The 12,346-nt window shown below is 39.2% G+C and overlaps 1 protein-coding gene across 4 annotated transcripts in view; it reads right to left on the bottom strand.

The window, feature by feature from the left end:
- Positions 1–12,346, bottom strand: part of EYA3 (EYA transcriptional coactivator and phosphatase 3) — a 105,266-nt gene that overhangs the window by 11,749 nt on the left and 81,171 nt on the right. For all 4 annotated transcript variants that reach the window (XM_032863909.1, XM_032863908.1, XM_032863907.1 and 1 more), the window contains 5 exons: positions 10,369–10,452; positions 8,815–8,904; positions 6,488–6,546; positions 3,785–3,945; positions 800–914 (listed from right to left, as the gene is read on the bottom strand). In XM_032863909.1, coding sequence (XP_032719800.1) covers positions 800–914; positions 3,785–3,945; positions 6,488–6,546; positions 8,815–8,904; positions 10,369–10,452 — 509 coding nt within the window. The remainder of the gene's footprint in view (positions 1–799; positions 915–3,784; positions 3,946–6,487; positions 6,547–8,814; positions 8,905–10,368; positions 10,453–12,346) is intronic.

Genomic DNA, 12,346 nt, shown 5'->3' on the forward strand with positions numbered 1-12,346 from the left:
CTTGTCCCATTTCCTTTCTGACCATTCTAGCTCACTGCACTTGTTACAAATAAACCACCAACCCACGTCACTGATAGCACACTCTAGAAAACCAGTAACGAAGACTCAGTCACAGCACTATTTCATCAGAATGCAACTCAGCCCTTTAATAAGGTATGATTTAAATCCTCTTTGCCTTTCACATAATGGCAACATAGATTCCAGAATATACGTTAATTTCACATGTCCTTTACCTTCACGGATATCCACCCCTTGGTGTCAGTTTTACTGTTTGCTCTACTAGGTTGTATCTGGAATTCCTGCTTCGAGGGAGGGAGCAAAAACGGTACTATAGTAGACTGTATTTGACTATATTTATTTCCCATTCTAAGCTTCAAGCAGAAGATCTTAAATTGCTTAAATTTTCCTTTTCTTCTGAATCCTGCCTTCCTGAAGGGGCTTTGATACATTTCTTTGGAGCTTCCTGTACTTAGGATATGTGATGTGTCTCCTACAGGGATTCTTTGATGTGACCAGGCCCATTCCTGGGCTGGAGATTATGGATTACCGAACTTTAGTTCTGTGAGCAAAAGTAAGGGGAAAGACAAAAGGTTTTCAAAAATACATATTCTCTGAAGATCGGAACATGTGCTGTCAGCACGGAATGACCTTGCCTCCCACCTAACCCAAGTGTTTGCCTGCATCTTTTCGACTCCTCTCACCCCTATCTGAAACCAGTGTTAGGGAGTGGCCTATCCTGGACTGGGGTAGGAAAGATGCATCTAGGAGAGGATGAGAACTAAGAGAACCATTTCCATACCTGGACTGGATGAGAAGTAAGGACTTTAACGCAGTTCCTAACCAGGAATCTGTTAAAACCTCAATTTCCGCTCTTAGTCTCTGCAGTGCTTCCTTTCTCTGGGGACTGAGCAGGCCTTTGGGAATAAAAGCAGACATATTTATCATCTGACAGTATATCCTTGCTGACACTCAGGAAGCAACTTCTAAATTCAATTTAGAAATAGTGTGAGTCACTGAAATATTCCAATGAGTTAACAGGTTTCTCTTCTTGGTAAAACCCTGGAGTAGCCTCCTTAATTAAGATACCTTTTTGACTTTCCTCCTCAGAATGTTTTGCTGGGCGGGGGGTGGGGGGAGACCACAACCACCACTACAAAATCAGCTGAAAGAAACACTGTGATGACATTCTGCCAAAGCTCACTCTTTCATCAAGAGCCAGTAACATGACTGGCAGATGGGTGGACCATACTTCGAGCTGCACTGTTTTAGATGTGACATCAAGAATCAAGGAGGGAGAAATGAGGGTTACAGTTGGAAGAGTCTGCAGCATTTCCAATCTCTCTAAAGAACCAAAGCGCAGGGAGGAAAGGGGGGCTGCCTAAGGTCACACAGCAAATTAGTGGCTTTTGGCCGCCGAAGTCTTTGTTCTGCCATACCCTGCTCCCATGGTGACTGTGCGGTTCTCACCCCTTCACAGCGCATCAACCTGAGATTCCAGGCTGAATGACCAACTTCATGAACGTCATTTATTTGTATTGTACCTACTTCTGAAACAACTCCAGCTAAGAAGAGACTAAAACACTGCTTAAGATCAGACAATTAAGCATAGAACAAAATAGAATTCATCTGATGGCAGCATGTTATCAGCCATTTGAATTATAATATTGAAACCATAAATCTGACCCTGTATTTTCTGTAGTGAAGGTAAAAGAGAAATCATGTATTCTATTACAAATATTTCATAAAGACAGAAGGCATTTCTGTGAGGAGAACGGTATATAATTTGTTTACAGATTGATGGTTTCACAATGCAAGCCTAGAATTACATGACTCTCAAGGTCTCTGATAAAACAACAACAAAACCAGCACCTTTAGGTCATGTGTGGCCTACAGGTAAGTACACGTGTCACACACTTGACTAACAATATGATGTGGCATTTCTGTTAATTCCTTTTTAAATTTTTTTAAAAGATTTTATTTATTTATTTGACAGGCAGAGATCACAAGTAGGCAGAGAGGCAGGCAGAGAGAGAGGAAGGGAAGCAGGCTCTCCGCTGAGCAGAGAGCCCGATGTGGGGCTCGATCCCAGAACCCTGGAATCATGACCTGAGCCAAAGGCAGAGGCTTTAACCCACTGAGCCACCCAGGCGCCCCTGTTAATTCCTATTTTACAAAATACAGGTGGACATTACTTTTAATATGTTCCCCAGGGCAGGCTCAGGGGATTCTCACAGAGGGTTATATCACCTTCCTCAGGAAACCAGGTCCTGGCACCCAAGAAACAGAAAAAGGATCAGACACTTGGGCTGTATATGAAAACAAAAGAAAGGCTAATGTGTGGAGAGAGCAGAGCAAAAAGATGGAGTTGCCCAAATAAAGTGCTGGCTCTTAATCATGAGAAAAAAACAGGCCATAAAAAGGGCACTCTAAAAAAAGCAAATTAAATTCCCAAAGTCCCGATGCCTGTGCTTTTTATCTGATACTGGGGGCTCTAACAGCAATGAACCAAATTACCTTTGAAGCCCTATTGCACAATGTGAGGCAGCGCAGTGCGGCAGCAGGATCTGGGGTAATATACCTCTAGACAGTTTATCGAATCCCTGAAACTTCATGTTTTGAGGGTGATGGTTCAGAGCTTAAAATTTTTTTCTCATTAAGGTACATCAGTAAAAAAGGAACTGCATCAGGGCGCTTGGGTGCCTGTCAGTAAGCACTTAACTCTTGACCTCCGGCTCATGAGTTCAAGCCTCCTATTGGGCACAGAGCTTACTTTTAAAAACAAACAAACAAACAAATAAATAAACAAACAAAAAGACAAACATCTTTCATACTTAGAAAAAGCGGGGGGGCTGCATGAATGTAAAGTGCACTGGACCAAGAGTTAGGGGATTGGGTTCCAGCTGTGACCGTGGGTAAGCTGTCCTGAGCACCCTCATGATAAGTGTGCTTTCTCGAATTCAAAATGAGGGATTCTGATTATATATATATTTTTTAATAATGAATTTGCTTTTTTCTTTCTCTTTTTAAAAGATTTTATTTATTTATTTGACATAGAGAGAGTTAGCAAGAGAGGTAATACAAGCAGGAGGAGTAGGAGAGGGAGAAGCAGGCTTCCTGCTGAGCAGGGAGCCTGATGTGGGGCTTGATCTGGATCATGACCTGAATTGAAGGCAGACACTTAACTGACTGAGCCACCTAGGCGCCCCTCAGATTAGATTTCTCATGTCTCTTCTAATTTGAACAATCTATGGCTAATTTATTAATCTTAAATAACACAATTTTAGGCAAAGTGACACCTGATATTTGAGTTATTTTGGGGCAGGATTTCCAAGGTCCAACATATGGCTACTGCCAACCTTTAATTCTGGACTGAGTTTTCCATCCTTTATAAATCTAGCCACCAGTTCTGCCTGACTTGTTTTGATAGTTACATAAATCAGTCAAAAAACATGGCAACCTATTAACTAGTATTGACAATAGCTGTGACTCCAGAATAAAACATACGTAATCAGATATAATCTTTGAAACACACTTCTTTAAAAAGGTATTTATCTAAAAAGAACAAGAGAACTCTGCAAAGCTTTGCTAAGAGAAGTCCATGAGAAATGCAGAGTTTCCTCCTCAAAGAGTTTCAGTCAAACCTCATTTTTTTAAATACAAAGTTAAAATGTGATTGTGGCCCCAATTCCTAAGCAGTTGCTACGCTGTTCTGAGGAATCCCTGGAAAAGAACACAGGAAATAAGAGGGAAACAGAATATCAGACTTGTTGTATGACACACTTACCACCCACGTTGCTTTTATGCTTATCATAGATTTCTCTCACTTTTCGGTAGCGGAAAGCCAGTTTTCTCATCCAGTCCACACCTCCCTGGACACCCACAGAGGAACCATGGCTGCTACCGCCACCTGATCCACTGAAACCATCTGTTGAGAAACTGTAGTTGCTGCAGAGAGAGAGAGGATGATGAAAATTAATATCTTAACTGTACAGGGTTTTGGGCTGGATCCTACCTGGGATTCTCTGTCCTATTCCTGGCATCTGACATCAAGTCTAAAGGCTTTTTTTTTTTTTTTTTTAAGATTTTACTTATTTGAGAGAGAGAGAGACAGAGAGAGAGAGCATGAGACGTAGAGGGTCCCAAGGAGAAGCAGACTCCCCACTGAGTAGGGAGACCGATGCGGGACTTGATCCTGGGATTCCAGGATCATGACCTGAGTCGAAGGTAGTCGCCCAATCAACTGAGCCACCCAGGAGCCCCAAAGTCTAAAGGCTTTGAGAAACTTCTCTCTTAATCTCTGTGTGTCAGAATCTATCTTCCATTAGTTGTCTACCTCACCCCCATTACTGCCATCAAAGAAAGGAGGGAGAGAGAGGGAAAGAGCGGTTAGGGCCCATTCAAGCACCAGCATCCCCTATAAGTTGTCTTGGGAATAGAGCATCTTTTCATTAATGATAGAGTATCTTTTTTTTTTTTTTTTAAATAAATTGTGGTTTTGTTTTGTTTTGTTTTGTTTTTTTTGACAGAGAGAGAGATCACAAGTAGGCAGAAAAGCAGGCAGAAAGAGAGAGGGAAGCAGACTCCTTGCTGAGCAGAGAGCCCAATGCGGGGCTTGATCTGAGGACCCTGAGATCATGACCTTAGCTGAAGGCAGAGGCTTAACCCATTGAGCCACCCAGGAGCCCCAATGATAGAATATCTTTAAAAAAAACCAAAAACCCAAAACCCAGAATATAACATTTTTATGTACACAGACACAGACACAGACACAGACACACATGGCAACTATGTAATGTGGAGAAACGTGTGAAGAAATAACCCCAAATATTAATAATTGCAAGGTGTAATGGAGATGTTCTTCAGACATACGTTAGCTGGTTTATTAATTTCATGGGTCAAAGTGGTGGCTTTAAAATGTCCACAAATTCTTTAATAACTCTCTCTTCTAATTCCTCTCCTTATGGGTATTGACTGCATTTCAATGTAAACAGGATGTGGTAGAAGTGATGGTGTCAGACCACAAAGACAGGCTTCTCTTGCTCTCTTGGAGCACTTGCTCTGAGAGAAGTCAGCTGTCATGAGAACACTTGAGCTGCCCCCCCAGAGAGGCATGCATAGTGAGGAACTGAGGTGTCCCGTTATCAGCCACGTGTGAGAAGCTGCAAGCAGGTCCTCCAGCTCCCATCAAGCCTTCAGATGATTTAAGCTCCAGCCAGTATCTTGATTTTTAATCTCAGAGACCCTAATTCAAAACTATCTCGCTAAGTCACTTTCAAGTTCCGGTCCTATAGAAATTACGAAATGATAAATGTTTATTGTTTTAAGCTACTAAGTTTTGGGGGAATCTGTTACACAGCCATAGAAATAAGTAATACAGTTAAACAGGCTGGGAGAGGTGAACACTTCTTAAGTAAAGATTTTAAAAAAATGACTGACAGAATTAGAGATAACTTGGTTCAATCAAAAGTCAAAACTGAGTTCAGTAAGTACTTTAAGAAAGTAAAGCTGTCAAGATATTTAGGTAATTACTGGTTAGCCTCATGTATAAGAGGGAAAAAACTCTGGGCTTCAGAGTGGATTATAAACTGCTTCAGACCAGGCACTTTCCTAAAAGGTCCAGTAAAATCTCATTAGTACAGTGCACTCCGTGGCCATGTGAGCCACGTGCATGACTGGACGCTGCTTCTCACGTGGGACCTCGTAATCTTTCTCAGCCCTACAGGATTAGATCCTTCCAGTTCTGCTCTATGTTTGAGAATTCATGGAGGAAACAATTTTAGGGTAGACACAGGGAAGAACCTATAAAAGGGAGAAACATGAAAACAAATCAACATGAAAAAAATGTGACAGTCTTTTTTTCTGCAAGTCTTTAAATAGAAGCTAGATACATTTTTGGATTATTCAGTAAGACTACTGGGTAAAAAGAGAGTAGTCAAGAGAGAAATGAGGACACAAAGCAAGCATTTTGCCATCGAGATCCCCTTGGTATAGTGTTCACTGACACAATGTTTAAGGTTGTCTCTGATAGGGTTACTCCTGACACCAACAGACCCCACAGTTAGTTTCCCTGGTAAAATGCCTTATGCTTATTTGTATCTAAAACTAACCAGTCTGGAAGCACACTCCTCCTGACTGAAAATCTGGGCAAAGAGAAACTAGTATATCCTTTACTTTGAAGCCTTTTTTTTTTATCATTCCATCATTGCTACCCATTCTTCAAGGCCATACTCAAATTCTACTGCACTGAGAAGGCCCCTCCAACGCTGGCAACCATGGCCACCAGAATTACTTTCTTTTCTGTGTGCTCCGTCACATTCTCTACAGGCACCTCCGCACATGGCAGTCCATCATTACCTCTTGGTCTCCGCTAAGACTGTGAGATCTTTTAGGGCCATGTCTTACTCGTCTTTGTTTTCCTCTGAACCTAGACAGTGTCTCGTGCCTAACAGGTATATACTTATGTTTAAGACATCACTGCTTCTATCACCTCAAGTCCTGGCCATTGTCATCAGAAGCCACATCTTCCACGTGCACCTGGTCACACTCCTGTTGAAAGACAAAACCAAAAACTATTTCAGTCCAGGGAGCATTAAGTGCCACCACCACCATGACATACTGTAAAAAGACCACAACCAATGGCAGATGATGAAATACCTTACAGTCTCTCTTGTGTGTTGAGGACCACTCTCACCCCTCTGCTGTCCAACCTCTTTTAAGGCCTAAGTCAGGTCCCACGGTCTTCATGAAATCTTCCTTACCCAGCCCAACTCTCAAGTATGCTCTTCTCTCAGTAGTCATGGGTATAACACAACAGCTCATGGGTATAAACACAAGCTCTTTCCACTGTCAGGGATGTCAATGTTCTATGCCAGACTGTGAAGTTCTGTTATACACTGTGGCCTTCCTGTGGCACAATCTGTATCCTACAGCTTCTCTTTACCCCTCCAGTCTAGTCCTTGTGTAGCATGTGCTCGCTCTTAATGTAGCATGTATCCAATACGTTTTTGCAGATGAAACAGATGCTGGTAGAGTATGGTATCAAAACGGAGAATGACTGTAACAGAAATCTGTAAATCCAAACTTAGGAATTAGAAGTGGTCACCCAAGTTAATCTCCTCATGTTCCGAAAGTGAGGTGAAATGAGTGACCCGCATTCATATAACTAGTGAGTGATAAAAAGGAACTAGAAAAAGCCTGGGTCTTCCAATTTGAATCCAAGGTTCTTTCCACCAAGCCTGAGCTACTATGGACATAAAATGCCACCCACTGCCTAACACTGAGAGATTCACTCCTCTGATACCACCTAAGGCAATATTGTGATGTCCACCTGTATCAGAATCCCCTGGGGAAGTTTTTTAAAAATGCATATTCTTGGGTCCACCCCAGACCTACTTCAATCAGAATTTCTGGGTGTGAAGTCCTAGAATCTTCATTTTTAACAAGCTTCCCAGGTGATTCTTATGCCCCCTAAAGTTGAGAACCACTGACCTGGGGGGCAGGAACATATTCAGGTCAAATTCTTCACAGAACTTTCAGTCCTGAGTGAGGTCTATGTCTAGAAAATCATTACAAATACAATTTGGCAATAATTATTGGCACAAAGTAGGTTTTCAGTAAATGTTTGCTGAGTAAAAACTATGATGTCCTAACATGTCAACATGTGAAGTTGAGGAAGATTAAAGCATTGTGGAGGTTAGACAAAGGTACTGGAGTTTAGAGCCCTGGTAATTCAATTTGTTGGAGAACTGTTCATTGAGTAAAACTAGACTATATTTGAAAAGAAATAGGATTATTTTGTGTTTATGAAAGGTTATCTTATTTTTAATTAATTAATTGTATTTATTTTAAGTAATCTTTACACCCCATGTGGGACTGGAACTCACAATCCTGAGGTCGAGTTGCGTGCTCTTCTGACTGAGCCAGCCAGGCACCCCACTATTTTGTTTTTTAACTTACAATTTTCACCGTTTTTAAAAAACTAGGTTACGTAAGTAGTACACAGTCTGAAACTCAGAAGGGCATGAAGTGAAAAGTCCGCTCCTTCCCACCTCTGTGTCCCAGCAACATATCCCCTTCCCCAGACTGAACAACTGTTACTAGTTTCTTGTGTAGGATAACTGCTTAACTGAGGCCCAGAATGGGGAGGTAACTTTCCTAACCTGGAACTCACACTCTGGTCTTTTGACTTCCCAGTCTTGTGCTCTTGCCACTATACCACGGTCACCTCAAAGGTGAACGCAAATGTCAAAAACAAAAAACTTCACCAAGATATTCTCTGTGTCCCTGGTTTTCCTTGCATCTAACTATAAAATGATTCTGGATATCAAGGTGAACCTATACATGGATAATAAGCATATATAAAGTATAATGAGTCAGAATAGCCATTTATAGATCTGACAAATCAAGAGATTATATTTTAAGAAGGTAAAGTCGAAAGATAGTCAAGATATAATTAAGAGTACAGAGTCAAACCCACCTTATTATTTGTTACTTAAGACAGATGAATAAATAGGAATGTTGGTTTATATTTCACTGTTTTGTGTGAAGGGCTGGCATTTCCTCTAGAGCTAGATCACTTCCAAAGAGGCTAACAAAAATCAAATTTTTGAACCAATAAAATTGAGGGCCAGTACCAAGACTGATGACCAAGCTAAGGTACTATTCTTCTAAGACTATAAAAGCCTAAGTGGCCAGCTGGCTTCTCCACAACCCCCCCTTCTCACCACATTTCCTCTCAATACATAAGCAGAGGCTAGATAGTTATTGAACAAACAAAATGTTTCACTGAAGCACAGAACACTTTAACATGCTTACCTCTAAGTCATTGAAAAATAGATGTGTATCAGCCACCTCAAAAATCATCTCTTCCATTGTTAAACCTGAGCCAATCACTACTGTTGGATCCTAGAAGACAGTGAGAGAAAAATTTGTTTAATTTGGTACCAACAGCACTCGTTCTAATCTTCAGGTATTTCGGAGTTATTCTGGGTCAAGGCCTGCAAAAGTGCTTCTAACTATTACTCATGCAATTTCATTCACAGTGAGAGGAATCTGGGATTATGCAAAGTTAATTTCTGAAGTCAGTTTTTAGAAAACTAAACCCACTTTAAAAAAAACATTTTGAGCAGAAATTCCCTGTTTTGTAAGAAATGCTAACTATTGCTAAAATATTACTATTGTAATACCCATTATCTCCCTTCAGCCTCCCCGACACAGACACACAAACACACACACACACACACACACAGAGAGTATAAATACTGGAAGTCAGTTATCTGACAATCTCAACAGTCAGGAAATAAGTGAAGAAGGCTGAAAAGTCAAAATATTTGTAGGAAAACCAATGCATTTAGCTTTAAAGTGAACCATCAGGTCTTCACTTCACAAAATGTTCACAAACATTTTGTTTGTTCAATAACTATCTAGGCTTCTGTATGCTCTTATTTTATATACTTTTATAATCAGCTTATACAGTGTATGAGCTAATGTCAGCTTACCAGCCTGGATACTAAAAGCCTGTGGAAAGTACTTCTAACAGAAACATTAATGATAATAAGAAATAAATGGAAATAGTAAGAAAGCAAAGGAAGCAGATATTTTTATAAAATTTATTCACAGAAACCAAAAAATAGAAGCCTGGAGATAATTTAGTGTAGAAATACATAGCTTATCCCTCTATTCAAGCTGATGTTTAGGGGTACCTGGATGGTGCAGCTGGTTAAACACCCAACTCTTGGTGTGAAGTCTGCTTGGATTTTCCTCTTTCTTTCTTCCCTCCACAACCCCGTGCGTGTGTGCTCTTTCTCACTCTCTCTCTCAAATAAATAAATCAATCTAAAACAAACAAAGAAACAACGTCCCCCTCCCAAAACTCTGTTTATATTGATGACTAAATAAATTAAATTCTGCTTGGTATATTTAGTTTAAGGAGGTATGTAATCTATGTAAGAAAAATATTTTGTACTTTACATATATTTTAAATTTACATATCTGGCATATACTCAGCTAAATAAAACGCTCAGTTTGGGCTATTAAAAGTGACTTAACATTAACAGATATGTCTTTGGAATATATAATCCTAAGACTCCATTCTGTTTTGAGCTTCATTCCCATATTTAGTCTTTATAAAATAGTAGTCTTCAACAACTTAAGCTTACATAGCACTGGTCTTAGGTCTAGTCTCCAGCTTTATTAATACTGCCTGACCATGTAGCCTGCCTGGTACAAGCCATCAGGTGAAGTTTTACATGGAAAGCGAAAGAAAGGCCAACAGGGTAAGATAGAGGTAGCAGAAAAAAGTGATTTTGGTTACCTGCCCATATAGTCAGGAGGAGGACACTACAACAAAGGAAGAAAGACTCAAATTACCTTTCCATACTTCTGGGCATAGGATCCAGTAAGAAGAGAGTGAAAGATGATGATGGTTTCATCCAAGTCCCAGAGAAATACCCGCTGAGGAAGGAAAACAAAAAATAGTGAGTGAGCATCTTTTCTTAATACAATGGAATGGAACAAGAAATACGTAAAAGAAAGAAAACTAAAAAATTCACAAATATGTGAAAATTAAACAACACCATTTTAAACAACTAACAGATCAAAGAAAAAGATCCCAAGTGAAATTAGGAATACCTTGAGATGAATGAAAACGAAAACAGAACATACCAAAATTTATAGGCTGCAGTGAAAGCAGTACTAAGAGGAGAATTTATAGCTATAAAATGCATGCCTTCAAAAAGAAGTAAGATTTTAATCAATAACACGACTGTCCAATTTAAGGAACTGGAACGAACCAGCAGAAGGAAAGACTAAAGGTTAGAATGGAGATAAATAAATCCAAGAGTAGAAAAATAACAGAGAAAAAAAAAATCAATGAAACCAAAAGTTGGTTCTTTGAAAAGATCTACACAATTGACAACTTTTAGCTAGGTTAAGAAAAAAAAGAAGCCTCAAATTAGTAAAATCAGAAACGGAAATGGGGATGTTATTATCAATTTTACAGAAATAAAAAGAATTACAAGAGAATACTATGGACAGTTGTATACTAACAAATAACCTAGATGGACATGGACAACTTCTTAGAAATTTACAAAATGCCAAAACGGACTCAGGAAGAAACGAAAATCTGAATAGACCTTTAACAGAGGTTGAACTCAGTAATCAAAGAAACGAAAATCTGAATAGACCTTTAACAGAGGTTGAACTCAGTAATCAAAAAGATACCAAGAAAGAAAAGCCCAGGACCAGATGGTTTCACTGTTAAATTCTACCAAACATTTAAAGAAGTAACACCAATCCTTCTTTAACTCTTCCAAAAAGTTGAAGATGAAGGAATACTTCCTAAGTCATTCTATGAAGCCAGCATTACCCCGATACTAAGGTCAGATAATAGAGACACTACAAGAAAACTGCAGACCAATATCTCTTATGAACATTAAAGCAAAAAGTTCTCCACAAAAATACTAGCAAACAAAATTCTAGCAGCATATTAAAAGGACTGTATGTTATGACCCTGCGGGATTTGTTTAGAATGCAAGGATGGATCAACATACATAATGATCAACATTAATCAGTGTGATATGCTACCTTAAGAAAACAGGGGGTAAAAACCCAATTGTCATTTCGATTGATACAGGAGGAGCATCTGACCAAATTCAATACACTTTCATAATAAAAACACTCAGTAAACTAGGAGTAGAAGTGAATTTCCTCACATGATAAAGATTGTATATGAAAAACCCAGAATTAATATCTTACTCAATGGTGCAAGACTGGAAGCTTTATCCCTGAGATCAGGAATAGGACAAGTATGCCTGTTTTCATCACTTCTATTCAACATAAGTCCCAGAATAATGTGGCAAGAATTGGGGGGAGAAAAAGGTACCCAAGTTGTAACGGGAAAAATAAAATTATCTCTGTTCACAAATGACATGATCTTATATAGAGAAAAATCATTTTTCTAAAGAATTCCTAAAGAATCCACGAAAAACTGTTAGAGCTAATAAATGAATTCAGCAATGAGCTGTATTTCTATATACTTGTAACAACTAATCCTCAAAGAAATTAAAAAAAAAAACAATTCCATTTACAATAGCATCAAAACTAATAAAATACTTAAGCATAAATTTAACCAAGGGGTGCCTGGGTGGTTCAGTTGGTTTAGCAACCAACTCTTGATTTTGGCTAAGGTCATGATCTCAGGGTTGTGAGCTCAAGCTCCAAGATCTAAATAAACAGAAAGACATCCCATGTTCATGGATGAACGACTTAACAGTGTTAAAGTGACAATACTACCCAAATGATTTACAAATTCAGTGCATCCTTATCAAAATCTCAATATTGCTTTTTA

The sequence above is a fragment of the Lontra canadensis genome, unplaced genomic scaffold, assembly GCF_010015895.1.
Source record: "Lontra canadensis isolate GAN:19392208 unplaced genomic scaffold, GSC_riverotter_1.0 scaffold25, whole genome shotgun sequence".
Classification (NCBI taxonomy): Eukaryota; Metazoa; Chordata; class Mammalia; order Carnivora; family Mustelidae; genus Lontra; species Lontra canadensis.